At 50.2% G+C, this 18,016-nt stretch overlaps 9 protein-coding genes across 9 annotated transcripts; 5 read left to right on the top strand and 4 right to left on the bottom strand.

Annotated features, from left to right (window-relative positions):
• Positions 1–282: 282 nt before the first annotated feature.
• Positions 283–1,422, top strand: PV09_01924 (uncharacterized protein; the record flags this gene model as incomplete). The annotated part of the gene is made up of 1 exon (XM_016354883.1): positions 283–1,422. One exon carries the CDS (start codon positions 283–285, stop codon positions 1,420–1,422), a length of 1,140 nt encoding a protein of 379 aa, XP_016216899.1.
• Positions 1,423–1,799: 377 nt separating this feature from the next.
• Positions 1,800–2,824, top strand: PV09_01923 (succinate dehydrogenase, cytochrome b556 subunit). The gene is made up of 3 exons (XM_016354882.1): positions 1,800–1,896; positions 1,952–2,033; positions 2,112–2,824. The coding sequence occupies exons 1-3, from the start codon at positions 1,857–1,859 to the stop codon at positions 2,551–2,553; spliced, it is 564 nt and encodes a 187-aa protein (XP_016216898.1). The 5' UTR covers positions 1,800–1,856; the 3' UTR covers positions 2,554–2,824.
• Positions 2,825–3,316: 492 nt separating this feature from the next.
• On the bottom strand, positions 3,317–5,420 carry PV09_01922 (uncharacterized protein). Its single transcript, XM_016354881.1, has one exon. It carries the CDS (start codon positions 5,332–5,334, stop codon positions 3,565–3,567), a length of 1,770 nt encoding a protein of 589 aa, XP_016216897.1. The 5' UTR covers positions 5,335–5,420; the 3' UTR covers positions 3,317–3,564.
• A 94-nt stretch (positions 5,421–5,514) lies between these two features.
• Positions 5,515–6,507, top strand: PV09_01921 (uncharacterized protein). The gene is made up of 2 exons (XM_016354880.1): positions 5,515–5,884; positions 5,955–6,507. Exons 1-2 carry the CDS (start codon positions 5,716–5,718, stop codon positions 6,242–6,244), a joined length of 459 nt encoding a protein of 152 aa, XP_016216896.1. The 5' UTR covers positions 5,515–5,715; the 3' UTR covers positions 6,245–6,507.
• On the bottom strand, positions 6,416–8,730 carry PV09_01920 (uncharacterized protein). Its single transcript, XM_016354879.1, has 2 exons — positions 7,160–8,730; positions 6,416–7,100 (listed from the first exon to the last, which is right to left on the bottom strand). The coding sequence occupies exons 1-2, from the start codon at positions 8,315–8,317 to the stop codon at positions 6,537–6,539; spliced, it is 1,722 nt and encodes a 573-aa protein (XP_016216895.1). The 5' UTR covers positions 8,318–8,730; the 3' UTR covers positions 6,416–6,536.
• Positions 8,731–9,013: 283 nt separating this feature from the next.
• On the bottom strand, positions 9,014–9,861 carry PV09_01919 (uncharacterized protein; the record flags this gene model as incomplete). The annotated part of the gene is made up of 4 exons (XM_016354878.1): positions 9,014–9,353; positions 9,403–9,502; positions 9,556–9,686; positions 9,744–9,861. 4 exons carry the CDS (start codon positions 9,859–9,861, stop codon positions 9,112–9,114), a joined length of 591 nt encoding a protein of 196 aa, XP_016216894.1. The 3' UTR covers positions 9,014–9,111.
• A 2,071-nt stretch (positions 9,862–11,932) lies between these two features.
• PV09_01918 (uncharacterized protein) lies at positions 11,933–14,232 on the top strand. Its single transcript, XM_016354877.1, has 3 exons — positions 11,933–12,657; positions 12,718–13,353; positions 13,404–14,232. The coding sequence occupies exons 1-3, from the start codon at positions 11,999–12,001 to the stop codon at positions 13,678–13,680; spliced, it is 1,572 nt and encodes a 523-aa protein (XP_016216893.1). The 5' UTR covers positions 11,933–11,998; the 3' UTR covers positions 13,681–14,232.
• On the bottom strand, positions 13,962–16,406 carry PV09_01917 (uncharacterized protein). Its single transcript, XM_016354876.1, has 4 exons — positions 15,844–16,406; positions 15,483–15,781; positions 14,288–15,431; positions 13,962–14,224 (listed from the first exon to the last, which is right to left on the bottom strand). The coding sequence occupies exons 1-4, from the start codon at positions 16,160–16,162 to the stop codon at positions 14,181–14,183; spliced, it is 1,806 nt and encodes a 601-aa protein (XP_016216892.1). The 5' UTR covers positions 16,163–16,406; the 3' UTR covers positions 13,962–14,180.
• On the top strand, positions 16,350–17,350 carry PV09_01916 (uncharacterized protein). Its single transcript, XM_016354875.1, has 2 exons — positions 16,350–16,758; positions 16,813–17,350. Exons 1-2 carry the CDS (start codon positions 16,570–16,572, stop codon positions 17,032–17,034), a joined length of 411 nt encoding a protein of 136 aa, XP_016216891.1. The 5' UTR covers positions 16,350–16,569; the 3' UTR covers positions 17,035–17,350.
• The last annotated feature ends 666 nt before the right edge of the window (positions 17,351–18,016 follow it).

The following is an 18,016-nucleotide window of genomic DNA, read 5'->3' as shown; positions in this document are numbered from 1 at the left end:
CGACATAATGGTCAGTATGCGCCATGGCGGCTAGCCTAGACTGAGAAAAATAAACTTATTTCTTCTTTATTGGTTGCGAAAATGGATTATTTTCAAGCGTGCTTCGACCGCAGCTGTTCAGCTTAATAGGACTCCTCATATTTTAGGCCTTTCCTGTGTCCTGACTTTCGTTCATGATATCTGGTCTTTTCGTCTCCTTCGCTGCTAGTCCCCCTTCCCGTCCCTATTTGAGGATGTCGCGGACGACATGATATATCTCACCAAACCCTTCTCGAGCTCGCTATGGCCGCAGATGACCTTTTTCCAAGTCGCAGTTGGAAGTCAGCAAACGTAGGTCTCGTTGTAGTACAAGCTCTGCTCGCGTTCATCGCATCCCTTGCGGTCGCTTTACGCATCTATGCGCGCATATCCCTCCACAAGAAGCTCGCTCTGGATGATTTGAGCATCATCCTCGGTCTACTCTTCGCAATAGCGCGAGCAGTGGTGGCCTCACTTTCGTCCCAGAGCGGGTGGGCAAGCAGAAAAGGCCCTGATCATGCCTTTCAAGTGCCGTATTACACTCACTATTTCGAGCGACGTCTCTTTTACGCTCTGAGTGCTTTCTTCATAAGGACGGGTGTGCTGCTGTACTATCTGCGCTTGTTTCCGCGAACGCTTTCTCGACTACGGTTCTATTCGTGGATCCTCCTTATGTTCAGTCTTGCACAATGTCTGCAGCTGTGCGTCGTGCTTGCCGTGTACTGCGACGACATCACAGATTTGTACCGAGGAGATTTGGAAAAGTACCATAATCCCCGATGTGCGGACGCCCCCCCTTTCACATATAGCGGCGCGATTGGCGATGCTGCAATTAATGCCGCGATATACGTTCTCCCTCTGCCCTACGTCTGGGGACTCAAGAAGTTAAAGCTTGAGCAGCGGCTTGCGCTGGTGTTCATTTTTGGGATCGGCATCATAGCATGTTTCTTCGCATTGCTGCAGATCCCATTTATCATTATGAACTATCGCTACAACGATTCTACAGGAAAGAGATGGTTCGGTAGTCAAGTCAGCACTTTTATTGCCGTAGAACTTTGCTTAGGCCTTACTGCTGCGTCGTTGCCTGATGCAAGAGGCTTGATAGCGAGGATCAGACCGGGCTTTATGGCCAAGTTTCGTCATGTTGACGAGTCGTGCTCCGGCCCGGATACACATTCACGAAACAGACGCAGGCGACGAGGTGGAGATGCTGCATATTCGTTGAATGCGATTCCCATTTCTGGTGGTGCTCGCGCATGGGAATGCAGCGTTGAGCAGAAGACGAAGAAGCCGGATTGGATATGTTCGACGATTCCTTGGCCAACTTCTGAAGAACCCGGAGCAGCTGGAAACAGCGAACGATCAACGGTAAGCGAACGAATTGAAGAACGTGGTTCTGTTTAATGATCCATTGCTGGAATAGAATCATCATGTGTTGGACGAATGTGCCGAGTTGCTACAGAGAAGGCTTCATGATTTCGCAGGATCTATCTTTGCATAAGCTATCCTGGTAACTTATCGATCTCTTCAGGCTCTTATTTAGAACCCTATGCCTATCGTCGTGCAAATTCTCTCTTCATCTTCTCAACCCTCTTCTTCGACTTTCTTCTCAAGAGACTTCAATCCACGACATGAACTTATGTTGAATTTCTCGGTGGTGCGCCTAATAGCTCTCTTGACAAGACCGACTGTAATGTCCCAGCGGTGATTGGCTAAGAGCATTTCACGTGATCATGTACCCGGATCGGCCCTCGGGATTCCGCTCGTCCTCCACAACGTCTGGCGGGCTGCTTTGGCAACGTCCATTCTGGAGCTACATCATCTGCAATTGATCAACAATGTTCGCCCAAAGAGTGTTACAGAGCTCGACCAGACGGCGTATGCTGCAGCCTATGTTTCAATGACGCGGAAGACATGCTAATGTCAAGCACAGTGGTTAACCAGCGCCCGAGCAGTGTCGTCACCTTCGCATCGCCCGCGGCGGTGGCCACAAGCACGCGATTCTTGCAGAGAAGGTATCTACGCCACAGTCGCATTTCTCCATGCTCCGATCGGTGTCGAGGAGCTTCAGATGGCTAAAAGTTCGCCCTTAGAGAAGTGACGTCGCAGAACGTGTCCAAAGAAGCCGCCGGCGAGATTCTTGCGAAACAACGTCTGCGCCGACCAGTTTCCCCTCACCTCTCCATCTACCGCTGGCAGATAACTTGGATACCCTCGGCCGCCAACCGTGTGACGGGCGTGGCGCTCTCTGGGTTGTTCTACCTCTATGGCATCGGCTATCTAATCGCCCCCGCGATGGGCTGGCACCTCGAAAGTGCTGTGGTCGCTGCCTCAGTTGCCGCGTGGCCGGTCGCCGCGAAGGTTCTGCTGAAGACGACTTTGGCTCTACCTTTCACATTCCACAGTCTGAACGGGTTGAGGCATCTGACGTGGGACCTCGGAAAGATGATCACGAACAAGAAGGTTCAACAAACTGGCTGGACTGTCGTCATCGCAAGCGTACTCTCGGCGCTCTACCTCGGCGCTGTATACTAGAGTGAAAAATGACAGGAAAAGAGATTGAATTTGTTTCAAAGCCTTATGGCACATGTCATTCTCGTATGTATGCTAGCTGTGAGCGGAGCTAAAGTTCTGTCAATTCTTCATCCCTAGGCCCTTTTTCTTATTTCTTAAACTTCATTGATCACAAAGTGTGCATATTTCTTCAATGTCCCAACTAATCAGTTCCAAGATATAAGTCAGAAGAATTCAGCTACGTTGACGCTAGTTTATGTACCAAAAACAAGAGCTTCAAACTCAGTCCCTCCCATTTGAAAAGCGTTTCTGCGCGAAGACTATCTCTTCAATAAAACCTTTTCCCCAAGTAGCTGAGGCACTCCGCGGCACTTGGCTTGTGCCCACCAGCGTTGTCCCAATCGGGGAGTCGTTGCAAAGGCTTCGGTTATCGTTCGCGAGTGGAATTATGCTCACAACTTGCAGGGGCCTTTGGGCGTCTAGGAGTGCCATGTAGGGAGATAACTCAGTGCCTAGAAAATATCATAGTCATTTTGCGGGGTTTCGAGTGTGGTAGGCTGTTTTGAGGACACGACTCTTGACGACGACCACCGCAGGATGGCCATGCTGGATAGGACACTTCTGCAAGGACATTCGAGACAAGATGGAGATGCAAAAGCACTTTGTTGTAGCCCCCGACGCAAGCTTAAATCGTGGGCCTAACTTTTCATCAATCAAAAGTGTGACGAGGAATTCCGCGTATACAACAGAAGGGTGCCCATGATGCAATACATGATGGTACCAGGATTAATGTACTCATTGCGACTCTCCGCTTACTTGCAAATCAAGGGACTGTTATGAAAGGGCAAGTTTAGCGTTCAGAACTATCTAGATATCTACCAGGTTACAAGAGTAGTGCTCCAGTCCTAATCAAGCCCAAACGCCACGAAAATACACAGAAAGAAGACGAGCATGTCATCACATAATACACTCGGATAGCCGCTAAAACCGCTTCGAGCATTGGTATATAAGAAAGCATTACTTGCAACGCAGCTAAAATGCTGAAAAATCTTTGTCGACACTCTCAAAGTGCTCCAGAAATGCCTGGAACATGATCACACCAAGTCCGGGATCCAGAGAGCCGGTAGTTGCGCGAATGCTATGCATACTTAGTTGGACGATTCCGGCGTCGATGGCCCGCACGCCCATCGCAGAACTCAGCATGGGCCCGACAGTTCCGCCGCTTCGACTGTCGTTCCGGATTTGGAACACCTGCAGTTTCTGACCTGCCTTGTCCGCGCAGGCCTGGAAGATTGCAGTCGAAACGGAATCCGTCGTCATATGCGCGTTGGAGTCTGCCGTGACTGCCACGCCAACGTTGAGGCGGGGTGAATGGTTCTCTAAGTAGGCGCCAAGGAAGTTCGGGTTGACGGCGTGGATGACGTCTGAGGAAACAAGGAAAGAGTTTGCATATGTACGAGCAAGTGTGTTGCTCACGTTTGAGAAGGCGAACGTTTCAACGATGCGCTCAATGGTCATTGGTAGAAAATTGCCGCGAGCGCCCTGGCGAAGTAATGAACCAACTTCCTCGTCGTCAAAGAGGCCCACGAGTTTTATTATACCGCTGCCCTTGGTATCCGTATTGAGGAGGGCTTGTACGGCAGCCCAAGAGCACAGTCTATCGTCGATGCGGCCAGCAAAGATAAACTCGCGGTCCAGGCCACCTGTTTGCGCGGGCTGTATATCGAAGAGCTCCAGCTCCCAATTGATAATTTGGGAGTAGTCGGCCACGCCGATCTCGTTTGCGATCGCTTTTACAAGACGCTCTGGTTGCGTAGCGGTAAAGGAACCTGCACCCCCTAGACACGATGATGAATCAAAAGAGGGGTCATCTGAACTTGACTTGGAGAAGTCACTCAGATCACTGTTGTCAAGCCCAATGATAGGTACCATCTGCGTTTCCTTGTTGAATGGACCATTTGCAGCAGCACCAAAATGAGGCGCCAGGGTCGGTATCCTCGCTATCGGCCAGGGTAGACTGACCAGCTTCGATTCAACCTTGCCCGAGGCGTGCCTGACAAGCACCCTTCCGCCGATGCCGAGATCACGATCCCACCAGGTGCTGTTCAGCGCGCCTGCATATGGGGCCACACCGAGCTGTACATATCCTGCTTTTGTTCTCAGCTTTGGTATCGGCTTTAATCTTGCCGTGAGTACGTCCACATGACCTGCTAGCATGGCCATTCCGTTGCCGGGCTTGTAATCGTCGCCTACGGTGAAAGCAATGAGACTGCTGCCATTACGCGTAACGATGTACTTCCCGCCTGGCACCAGGTTCCATTCAGAGCGCTCGGACAGTTGTGTGTAGCCCGCGGCGGTACACTCGGCAGCAACGGCGGAGACGGCGTGGAAGACAGTCGGGTTCTCGGTCAAGAAATCGCAAAACGGCTGAGTGTAGGCAGCTGGGTCCTTTGAGAATCGATACGGCCTGTAGCCTGGTATTTCGCTCCGCTTGGAGACCGCAGCGCGTGTCCCTGAAGTAGGCGTGTGAGTTGGCACCGAAGGAAGCGCCAATATGGAGTCGCGTATGGCTTCTTGTGCCATGGCGCCAAGCTCCTTGAATGCAACACGCTTAGGATTCTGCGGGTATGGATCATCTGGTTTCGCTCGCTCTGCTTCAGGCTGCAGGGACGACTGCTGGCGCCCGTACGGTCGACCGATGTGGGTGAGTGCTGAGCACACCTCTTGTAAGGTCTTGACCTCTCCAAGGCTGGAGCGGCGCATTGCGCCCATGGATTTGGCTTTGCGAATATTCTTGGTCATGGTTCGATAGGCGGGTAAGGAAGCGGAAAGGCAACGTGTATCTCACGTCCGGAATATGAGAGCGGTATGAGGCTCATAAAGCTGAGCGTGATGCTTGACATGCGACCAGGCCCCGTGGCCAGGCGGAGGCCCCCCAACCAGCGTGGCTGGTGCGGGCGCTAGGTTTAGTGGGGGCGGCTGAGAGACGTCCCTGACCAGCCACAGGAGCTCAACCCAGAGCTGACGAATTGGTGCCAACGTTTCCCAGACCATCACCACCTACTTCCAGCAGAACAACAACTATCAAAAGTCTCAACCTGATAAGCTTATCCTCTCAAGAAGGACCTGCTGAGCATCCGATTGAAACATTGACGCCCCATACCACAGCCAATCACAGTAATCATGCGCTCCTCATCGCTTTTCGCAGCTGCGTCGCTACTCTTCGCCTCCTTCGCCTTTGCCCTCGACAAGCCACTGAATATTGAGGTCACCGAAGAGGTCGCGTGTAAACGCAAGACACAGCGTGGGGACAAGATTGATGTCCACTACCGAGGCACCTTGGAATCTGATGGTTCGTAGAGCGTCCAAAACACCCCACTTGAGATGTGACGTCAGGACAGCCTACTGACAAACATGAACAGGCACTGAATTCGACGCATCATATAAGCGTGGCACACCGCTGTCTTTCACTGTCGGAAAGGGTCAGGTCATCAAGGGCTGGGATGAAGGCCTGCTGGACATGTGCCCCGGCGAGAAGCGCAAGCTGACCATCCAGCCTGAGTGGGCGTACGGTAGCAGATCCATGGGTCCAATTCCGGCCAATTCAGTGCTCATTTTTGAAACGGAGCTCGTCTCCATTGCGGGCGTGCCCAAGGAGGAGCCAGCTGCTGCCGACTCCGCGGACGAGGGCGAGGCGAGAGAGGAGTTGTGACTACAGAAGTTGGAGCATAGGCTAGGTATTGGATGGTGAATGTTCTGTATTGCTTGGAATAGTGCAGAGTGGTTTTTTCGATATCCTGCAATCGACATATGGACTGAGGACGCCTCGCTCGGGGAACACGGTTGGGGACCTTGAGATGAACATGTACATGAACAGCGCCAATATGCTGCATAAAAACCCCTTTTAATTTGGTCGTTCGAAATGGAAGCAGAACGCTAAATTACTCATAGGATTTAATACACTATGTTTTGCTGTTTTTGGCTTGGTCTCCTCCAAACATCCTTCACACTATGGAAGCTCTCCTTCTTGAACCCAATCCGGCGAAAGTCCTGCGCCTTTGAAGCTCTCCACCATCCTCTTCCTTGCCTATGTTTCCAGAAGTCAGCCCAAATCCGAAGCTCGGTCCAAAGCCGTAGTTTGGAATCGCAGCCAGCCTCTTCCGATCATCGCTGAACAGACTGGACAGCTCTTCACGATCTTCGGCATCCTCAGCGGCCGCTGCCTTAATTTCGCCGCTTGTCCGCCCAATATCCTCTACTATATCGCCATTTACACCCCTTTGCCCAGAAGTGAGGGTAGTGGCAGCGTGAACAAGTTTCTCCTTTTCTTCACGACGCTTCTTTCGATCAAACGCGAGCGCGGCCTCGAGGCGATCGTTCGCCGCGCGCTGTTCCGCCTCTGCAGCTACAATAGCGTAGTGACAGCGTCGGTGGATTCCCAGGGCGGACAAGATAAAGGAGGAGATTTCTATCGCAAACAGGATAGGAAGAGAATAGCGAAGCACGGGATTGCAGCCCGAGGACCATATATCAACCAACGTGTTATATACTTCATGGGCGGGCATGACCTGTTGTATCTATGTTAGCATCGATTCTGAAGACACTTTACGGTTGCAAAACGACTTACGTAAGACCATAGGTAAAAGTCCGACATAAGCTCAAATGGCACGAGGATGGACGTCACGTTGAACATTAGCCACGTGATCAAAGCCATTGGCACAAATGGTGGTGGCAACCACACGGTAAAAACGTCTAGCGTCAGGAAATTCAGGTGAGCAAACAGCCAGAGCACCATCCACGTGAGTACAAACTGGTTGCCGTTGACATGCCAGCCAGTTTTGAAGATCCAAATGGCACCCGTTACACTAAGCGAGCCGATGAAGCAGTATGATAAGGAAATCAAGTTACGGAAGACGATTATGCGATGCGGGTTTAGGCTTCTGTAAATCTTGAATATGTCGTAGAGCTGATTCAAGGTCCCAAGGTAGAAGAACTCCTGGATCATGAGCAGGATGACAACGAGCGTGTTGTACACAAGGCGCGTTCCCTGCGTGGTCGGCTGAATATTGTCGCTCACCAACGTCCACGGACTCGCAAATGTAGCGTATGTGTTCTCGCTTGGGCTGCGAATGATGCTGGTCCAATTCGTCTGCGCAGCAAACGCAGAACGAGCTGTGTTGGAAAGGAGTTGCATGTTTGCGGACACGCCGCTGTCAGCTATGGCGCTGTAGCGAGCTTCATTCCAGACGTATGCCATGATATCCTCGTGATCATACTCAGGGCCGCCAGCAAGAGCTTTCTGGACAGCGTCGGACGATCCAGGTCTGATGTACAAAGCGCCCCAGGACCTGATTCGGCACACTTCTTCTCTCAATGCTGAAGGATCTGGATACTCTGCCGGCAATTTCTCCTGTAGCGTTGGAAAACTTCCGCCTTGCAGCTGCCCGTACGCGGAGCGCACTGCCTCGCCAATGACGCCCCCATCGTAGTCCACAAAGACTACATTGAGATTCTTGGTAAGGCTGTTTTGCCTGTACAATCCACCGAATATGTAACAAAACAGGGCAAAGAACAAAGTCTGCAGGATGACAAAGTTCTTAGCTGCTGCCCGAAGCAACGCAACTCGTGAAGTTCTGATGGACGGATCGCGTACGGATATGTTTGCCTCGTGCGCTCGTGGATAAAGCTTGTAGTCTCGAATACGTTTGATCAGCGGTGCCTTCTTGTTTACATCGGTCCCATCCTCGCCTTTCTTAAGGTCCGTTTCTTTATTTACAGGAGCCATTGAGCCACTAATGCAGTGTGCAAAACCCTCCGAGCTGAAATCGTATATGAGGCTGAGCCTAGCTTATAACTGTATCTCTTCAGCTGAGTTTGATAAGTTATTGTTCCGTGGTTTGCACAATTTCTCCCCAGGGTTCCCAGGGCGTCAACGTCCAGAACTAGTCTTTATTTCTGCTGAAAATGCTTGTCGTCGTTGAATCAATCTACCTTTCACCTGCATGGCCGGGGTGAGTAAGCAGCGCCCAATTTATGCTTATTCAGCCACAGAAGACAGTCAGCGTCGGTTATGTAAACCTTGGGGCACACAGCCTAAGTTGATATCGTCATCTCGCCAAGTCTCTTCAAACCAAATAACCAATATAATGACGGAATGAACCAGCCGTACAGTCGGTGTTCTTTACGACTCTTTCCGGGAGCATACGAGAAGAGAGAATATGATCAGTAGCTTATGCAAGGCTTTTGCGAGCACATCCGAGTTAAAGCCGTGAGACCGCAGCACTTCGTTAGCTCCAAAAGTCGCACGTTTCTAGCTCCGTACTTCGGTCTCGGCCCTTCTTCAAAGACTCAAGGCCGAGTCCGAACAAATCCACACATTCCATTCACCATAGTTTAGCAGAGCTCAGATGAAGACATGACGAAACTTGGGTCTTGGGATGAGGAGATGGTCGGCTCTGGAAGTGCGCAAAGCGAGAAAGGCGAAAAAGTCTTGCTGAAATTCATTTTGCTGAAACGTATAAATCTGCTTCGTCTAGACTCTATTTCCTTTTCCCAGTAAAACATTGCCGCTCATTCTACTCAAGGCGCTACGTCCCATACGTACACATCCTCGCCGGGAAGTTCCAGGAAGTCCTCAGGAGTATCATCTCCGAGCTGATGGTCTTCTGCCCATTCTCTAATCTGTTCAAAGTCTCTACAGACATGCTTTGTGTTGAAATCTGTGAATGGCCGAGGATCATTCCGGTCCACCCATACTGAACCAAACACACTGGTGTCCATGGTGCACATCAGACGTTGGCGAATGATGTCAAGACAGTGTGCTAGAACGCAGTCAGCAAAGGCAGCGGTGAATGAATCGGGGCTACGTACAGACGTGCCAATAAATAACCTTATCTGAATCTGAGAACTCGACTTCGTGAGCACCGTGATAATGCTCATAATTATACCACAGAGATTTCCGGACAAGATTCTGAGCAAACAGTTAAGAAGACAGACTTTGACACAAGCAAAGAAAGCACCCACGAGGCAATGTAGTTGATGCAGTCCCTCTACAAACACAGGGTAGCCTCCGCCGTATTTCGCCTTTATACGGGTGTGGTTTCTGGTTATACCAGCCTTCACTGCCAAAGCTTCAGGTAGTCGGACCTGATTATCTAAGTCATATTAGCAACAGATGTCAGGCGGACCAGATGTGATGAAGATATACGTACAGCCTATTCCTAGTTTGTCCCAGGCCTCGTCCGTCTCTGGTGATGGTGCCATCTTTCGATACACGTTCTCCTTCACAAACCTCCCATCAAACTGTACCTCTTTATACCTCAAATCCATGTCCCGCAGAATTGGGGCTGCAGAAATAGTCAGCGATTTATCTTTAGTTCAAAGAGAGGCAGGAAACGCTAACAAAACTTCGACGTTCGTTTCGTGCAAAGCGAATTCATGCCCCATGGTACACGCCTCGACACCCAAAATCCAAGAGAGCTGAAAAAGATCGAAATAAGGAGGGTGAGAAGAGCCACGGATCTGATTGAAAAGTTCAGCATCCTATTTTCCAGGCTTACATTATAACCAAGCCATGACACGGGTTTCTGTGCCTCTAAACTCTCACGGTCGTTATTTAGAGGAAGATATCGAGGCTCTTGGGTGCTGAACATATTCTACTGCACAAAATTTCGAGAATTTCACTCAAATAACAGGACGAAACACAAGGGTTAGTGAGAGTGATAGCTACACTTTCAAAAATCGACGCCGGTCTGGGGATATATTGAACCCGAATTCCACTTTGAACAAGCACTTTTTTTAACCCACCATCTCCTTCGCTTGCTCCTTCTCGTGTGGAGTTTGAGCCTAACCCACCCTTCCAGTAGCATCGAGTTAAGCAGCAGATGCAGAGCATTGTTGAAGATGCAAGGTTTTGGTGGAGGCAGTACAGGACTTTCCGGTCATACGGCTGACCAACCACAACAGAGGTCCATCTCACATCTCGTATCGACCGCCTCGGTGCGACACCAAATCGCCCAATCCGTTTAACGATAGTATATCTGCAACAAAGACGCACACTACATAGCCCCTTTTCCTGCTCGGAAAAAACCGCGGACCCAAAGCGATGAAAATAAACTCACGAGGCTGCTTTGACACAGAAGGAGATGAAAAGCATCTCTGCGAAGGCAGCAAAACCAATGAGACACCAGATACACATACCACTGTTGGTGGCCTAGATCTTGGAAGACAATATGCTACTGGTCCAAATTTCGCCCCCTTCCAGTCCGTACTCATCTCATCAACGAGTGCTCCAAGAAACTTGTGGAAATTTCAACATGAGGAATATTCCGCGATCTCTAGCAAAGCTTCGCTGGGAAGAACACAGTATGACTGAGAACAAGTATAAAAGGCCGCTCGAACTCGAAGCCGTTAATCAATTCTTCATCCTCGCGACCATTTCAACATACTCGTTTGGAAATATTTTTCTTCCTCGACATTTTGTGACCTGGCTTCCATAAACACCAACCCAACAAAGCAGATATGCGTCTAATCTCCTCACTCGTTGCTCTTGTGTTCATGACATCAGCCATCGCGACGGCTGCTCCTGCCCATAGCAATCTCCTGGTCTCTCGAGATCCTGAGGCGGAGTAAGTGGATTTTTCTATTCAGCCTTAGGTCCGACTTTTTTATCACTAATTTGGCTTTTAAGTGCCGCTGATCTGGCTGAGCTCGATAAAAGAATGCTGGATAAGTATATGGCGTAAGCAGATCATTCTTTCATTGATTGACTCTCATCCTCATGCTCCATCTCTAGTTGCTATGCCAAGTACGAGTTGGTGCCAGTGAAGCGATCTGAGCTATTCGACTTGCTCCAGAAGAGACAGTGCTAGGCGAATGAATTCAAATAGTTGGAGAAAGTGTACAGAGTGCTCCGCTGTAGCGGGTTGGGAGAAACAAATTTGTGGAGATCTGAGCTGAAGGGAGGCCGAAATTTACCAAAATTGAAACACATTCAGAACAACCTGTTTTTTTATGACCTGGATTTCTTGCATGGATGAGTGAACCTCGCAAAGTATTTCTTTTGGCCAAGCTTTAGCAGCCGATGTCCCATCTTAATCAGGCCGCCCTGAGTTCACCTGCCACAGCAAAGTAAGAAAAGAAGCAGTGGTCGACAGAGACGTTCCTTTTGGTAAATCAAAGCAGTTCGACGAACTCGAAACCTGCCACTTTCTACGGAGTCGTCCTTATCTCGATAAGATAAGACAACGTAGACTGAATAACGACTCTGCACGGTCTGACCTTTTCGTCTTGTCAGCAAAGGGGTGACCACTCACGAATTTCCAAAAATGGAATAGGTTGCTGTTGTCAGGTTTTAGCTCCAATCAAAGAAAAATGAACGGGAATTACCGTATTTAATATTTTTCTGTTTTCTTTTGTCTGATGCGACCGGATTCCATCATCTCTTTCGTTCCATTTCACTTGACCAATGTTTGGGCGGAAGCCATACCTTTTCGCAGGCGTTCTTGCTTGCATCGCTGTTCTTCTTTCTCTCAGCCTCTCAAAGCGGGACCATGAAGTAGCTGGACATGGTCCAAGAGGTATAAACAACACTATACTGCTCCTGTCCAACTACGAATATGGCCTAGCAAATGTGCTGTTAGCCACGAGCCATGCCTTGCTGGTCCATCACAATGACATCCAAGTTCACTTTGCGTCCTTCCCGCAACGCCAGGCAGACGCTCTCAAAATTTCAAAGTTCGCTCGTGAACAATTCCCAGATGCTGGCTCAATAACTTTCCACACGATATATGGTCCAACATATGGCGATGCCCTGAATGCGCAAGGCCACTTCATCGATCAGGCGATTCACCCTCCCGGTGTTGTCGGAGGTGCCCAGTTATGTCGAAACATGCAGATGTATCTCATGCCATGGAATGGGTCTGAATATCTCAATCTGTACGAACAAGTCTTGCGCATAATAGATGATGTCGATCCTGCACTGGTCGTTCTTGATCCACAGTTCGGACCTGCATTTGACGCCACTAAGGAGAGGAGGCGGAGGCACGCCGTCATCTCCCCAAATTCTTTGCGTGATAGCTTTGCGCAGTATCAACCATGGGGAAGCATGTTCTGGAAATACCCAGCGTGAGTAGCCATGCGAAGGTATGATTGAAGAATCTCGCTGACAAGAGGGCACATCGGCAGTATGGGATCGGGATTCCCTTATCCAGTCCCTTGGTCTCTAATCCCAGCAAATATTTTTATGAATCTCCGCTTCATATACAGTGTTTTGGCCACGCCCGATCTTGCAGCGAAGAAGAAGTACCTGAAGGAGAGAGGTCTCTCAAATCCGGCTGATTTTTTCTCCGTGTACAACGATCAAATGACGTGGATATGTCAGTCTGCACTAGAAGCAGACTTTCCTATCTCAATCGTTCCCGAAAACGTCAAAGCATGCGGCCCGATTTACTTAGATACAGCTCCAGCAGCGGGGCAAGATCCGGAGCTGGCTTCTTGGCTAGCCCAAGCTCCCACAGTCCTCATTAACCTTGGCAGTACGACCGACTACGACGAGGAGAGTGCCGTACAAATGGCGAAAGCCATTGAGATTCTCTTAGGCGCGACCAATGTTCAGGTCCTCTGGAAATTCAAACGGCGGAAATACCAGAACTACACCGCGGATTTCAGCGATGACTTTCTCGGACCTCTGAAGGATATGCTCGGCTCGAGGCTACGCTTGGAGAAATGGATCCAGATCGATCCTGCCGCGATGATGAAGACCGGAAACATCATTGCGTCCGTTCACCACGGTGGCGCGAACTGCTATCACGAAGCCATCGGGTGAGTCGTAGCGTCAGACAAGAGCTCAGTATGTGGACTAATATTCACAGGAACGGTATCGCGCAGGTAGTTCTTCCCAAGTGGGTCGATTTATACGATTATGCCACGCGGGTAGAATACTTAGGCGTAGGTGTCTGGGGTAACAAAGCCAGCGCGCCAGACTGGACTGCCGACGAACTAAGCGCTGCCTTTTTGAAGGTGGTCGGCGAAAACGATGAGGCCGTGATGATACGCCAGAGGGCAAAAGATCTGGGTGGATTGTTCCAAGGAACGCCTGGAGATGCATGCGCAGCAAGGGAGCTTGCAAGAATGGCGAAAATAGACTAGGCGCGGCTCAAAGTACGGATCAGATCTTTGGAGCAGGTGAGTAGGTGGAATAAGCGACATGATTGCTCTTTATCGAACCCCGCATGTTGTACGTAATTCGCGTATTTCCACTCCATTTCCGCTACCAGTTCGGGTCCTCACTCAGAATTCCCTTCGCGTTCAGGCCGCCCCGATGATGTCGGATGAGCATCAGTAAAAGAAAACTGCCAGAGCGTTAGCAGAGGCTCTTTTTAGTGGTTGTTATTCAGAGCACTGAGTCGTGTGTGTCTAGTCGTTCACAGGTACGATTTGCGGACGACTTCGCTGAAACGAAAACAGCATTACTGTAATGCTGCAGCACATCCTTGAACCGATTTCAGTTGAGGAAGCTCTTGTGATGCGTCGGGATAGCAGCTTGGGTATGCAGAATATGATCGATGTTTCGAATGTCTATTGGGCACATGCGACCTCCACTCCGTCTTATGCATGCTGAATATGTACAATTGGGGCAGGTTCATAATCTACGCATCTGGGAATACCGTCTTTACCAATTCCTTCTTATTTACTATTACCCACGTTAGTGAAGCTCCTCCGAAATATTCCCAAAAAGAAGCTGATGAGCACTTACTTTTACCCATGGCGTTTCTCGGTATGCTCTCCACGACCTTCATGTCCTGCGGGATCTTGTAATTTGCTAGGACATCTCGTAAGGCTCTTCTTAGGTCCATTGGTCCCCATGGCTTGCCACCCCGTCCTCCAGTCTTTCCCTTCTCGCTCAGCACGACCACTGCAGCAACCTTTTGTCCCCAAGCATCACTTGGCAGCGCTACGACCGCACATTCGCTGATCTCGGGCAAGGCAAGCATTTCTCTTTCCACTTCCAGCGCGGATACCTTCTCGCCACCGGTCTTGATGATGTCGGCAGATTTTCGACCCTGGATGAAGTACATTGGCCCCTTTGCCCACTCCTGGTCTGACTTTCCTGCTCCTTCGACGATTCTTCGAACAGCGACATCTCCCGTCTTGAACCACTTGCCTTTCCCGTCCTCGCCCTCCACGAATTCTTTGGCCGTCGCGTCCGGGTTTCGCCAATATTCTTTGAATATGCCCGGTCCGCGTAGTTGTATCTCACCGTGCCTCTCCTTGCCTTCTGCGTCGATTTCCTGTCCAATTTCGATGACTTTGTCGGTTTCTGTATCGACGAGTCTGGCTTCGACACCTGGCAAGGGCCAGCCAACTGAACCGTCGACACGATCGGCAAAGGAAAGACCACATGAAAGAGCCATGCCGACCTCCGTCATGCCATAGCGTTCAAGAAGGACATTGCCGCCGGTTAGATCGAACCAGGCCTGCTTAGTGGGCGTTGGTAGGGCAGCCGAGCCGGAGATGTTCAGCCTCAGGTTTTTCGGGTTAGTCGCTTCTCGGACAGCCAACTTTGTCTCCTCAGCAAGGGAGTCATAGGTCTGCAGCAGCCGGTTGTATATCGTTGGCACGACAGTGAAAAAGGTGATCTTTTCTTTGAGATTCTCGGGCAGCGATGAAGCCGAGAGAAAGGGCGAGGCGAAGCGTTCCCATACGTTTTGGGCGTTGAACGGGAACATGAACTCTATTGTCGAGCCGGCGAGAAGAGGTGTGAGCAATGCATTTACCGTACCATGAATGTGGTGCAAGGGAAGGACGTGCAAGAGTCGATCTTGCGGCGAGTAGTTCCACGCTTGCAGGAGAGATGAGCACTGAGCGGTCAGTGTCGCCGTAGGAAGTAGCACGCCTTTCTGTCGCTCTGTCAGCACTTCCAGTCTGAGACTATTAATTCCGCAACGTACTGGCCGGCTTGTAGTCCCACTTGTGTACAGCATCATTCCGCCATCTTCACTCTTAGGAGTCTCCAAAGTGATCTGCTCACTACTCTTCTTGCCCTCCTTGATTTTCTCTACAGATACCAAAGGACTTGACTCCTGCAACCCTTCCTTGACCACATTCTGCGCCTTTTCCTTGAATTTCTCGCTGCTTAGCAGCATCAGGCTCTGGCTCTGGTCGATGATGTACCGCAATTCCTGGTCGGGATGTGTCGTGCATAGCGGCACGGCTATGGAATGGTTTGCGAATATCGAGAGAAGCGTGACTAGAAGCACGAATGTAAGCATGGTGCGGTCGACGAAGCAGGAGGGCAGTAGCCGAGCGCACCCACATAGTCGTACCCGTTCTCGACGAGAAAGGCGATTCTCTCTCCGGGCAGCGTCTTCCCCTGGGCTTTCAATCTGAGCTCTTCCGCAGCGTCTGCCACATCGTGAACTAATTCGCCGTACGTGAAACTCCTCCCCGACGGATAATGAACTACGGCAGTAGACTGAGCGTCGTGTCCTCGAATAGCCTCGAAGATGGGGAGTCTGGGGAGTGTCGACGCCATTCTGGCAGTGCGCGTGTATCTGAGGGTTGTCCAACAGTACGGTGTGCGCACTGGGTGTCTCAAGGAGGAAAAGAGGCCGTGTGCGATGCGACGCATGTCTCACGACGTGAGCTTCGATTGCAAGGAATTGTAGCGATGCGATGCTGTCAATGCCGGGATCCGAAGCTACGGCGAGAGGGGGATGTTTCTGCTCGGTAGATAGGCCCGGGACGTATACGTCATATTATCGATGCCATTGACATATGACAGAGCAGGAGAAATGTAATGCACTCTGGGCCGAAAAGCTCATTAATTCTAAATCGACGAGAGGAGCTGTTCTGACGGACGCAATGGCACAAATATGTCCTTTGTTCTAGAAGCTCGGCGGAAGCTAGTCGCAAACGCCGAAAACCTTCCACTTGGGCTGTCCCCGGGCCGTTTTTTCATCATTATGATATTCCCCGTCTTGCCAAACCCCTAGTTTAACTTCATTACTAGTGCTCGTCTGGGTCTGCGATTCATAAATGCTGAGAGGCGTGTTCCTGCGCGCGCCATCACGTCGGCTGTACGCTACTATGGCCTCAAGCACACCAGTGGAAGACACGATCCGTGCAAAGCTGACGGAGGCTCTGCAGCCGACTAGGCTGGAGATCTACAATGATTCGCACTTGCATGCTCACCACAAGGCAATGGAAGGCAGCACTTCTAAGGAGGTATTTTGAAAATCTGCCTTGTCATTTCTGGGCCCTGAACTGAGAAACCCGCAGACACATTTTAGAGTAGTCGTCACGTCGCAAGCGTTTGAGAAGAAGATGCAGGCTGCGCGGCATAGAATGGTGTATGGTTTGCTGAAGGAAGAGATGGCTCGCGAGGGTGGGATACACGCGCTACAGTTGAGGACGAGGACACCGGAGGAGGAAGCCAAGATGCAGGCCGCAGAGGAGGCGGAGAAGCCAGGAAAGTATGCGGCCGATGTTGAGGCGACATGACAGCGGTCGAGGCCATCAACTCTGTAGAAGCTGTACCACTATCGCCGTCAACATTACTTCTGCGCATCGAGCTCGATCACGACGTCTTCCAGATAGCAATTGGAACGGACAGTCCCGTTGTCTAGTGCACAATCGCAGAACTGGTGCTGCGCCATGTTGAGCGAACCTTTCACGATGTAATATCAATGTTCTCATTCAAGCGCTACGTCGACCTCACTCTACTACATATTATAGTGAGACCATGTGTTAATCAAGCGGCGAAAACGCGTACTTTTTGCACGTGTAGAGTCTGCTTCGACGCTGAGCATCAACGAGCCTCAAATTGGACAAGTTGTTTTACTACCTTGATGCGTGCTTTAGCTCGACAGCATTCGCCTTTCAAGCTTTAATATCGCCGATTTGGTAGTGACAGTTCGAAGTAGTGACCAAGGGTGTGACTACTTGCACGGACGTCTTCGCAAATGATGCATAGGACGTAGCCTATGTGAAGTCAAACAGCGTTCGACGTATCTTTCTCATGATTTGCCATTTAGAGGTGGAACCCCAGGATTAACTACCAAAAATTCGGTGTGCTTATTGTAAAGATATTGTTTGTTCTTTTTTCTTTTTTCTGAAGCCTGTCGGGAGTGTCCACGAAAAAATACCATCCGTTGGCGTGGATCAAGCACAGGATATATGCTTCTCGACGGTCGGAGTACGCATGCGAAGCGCAGACTTGACTATCTTTGAAAGCAGTCGAACGTAGATACAGAAAGCTCGAAAGATCATGTTAATTGAAGACGGAAGGATAAGACAGGCCTGAGATCCGATCGTGCGAGTCCCTGTGGTCGATGGGACTGTGTAGCAAATAGAAGACAATTATGAACCAAGCCTCTGTCAAGGCTTTATCCATAGCTTTCTTTACGAATCCTACGAGAGTACAGACAAAAAAGTGCCTGGAGCTACGGTTCGAAAATCGTCCTTGGAGCTAGCGCATGTATAG

The sequence above is a fragment of the Verruconis gallopava genome, assembly GCF_000836295.1.
Source record: "Verruconis gallopava strain CBS 43764 unplaced genomic scaffold supercont1.5, whole genome shotgun sequence".
Lineage (NCBI taxonomy): Eukaryota > Fungi > Ascomycota > Dothideomycetes > Venturiales > Sympoventuriaceae > Verruconis > Verruconis gallopava.
Note: the sequence above shows the minus strand (reverse complement) of the source record. Positions and strands in the feature narration are given on the sequence as shown.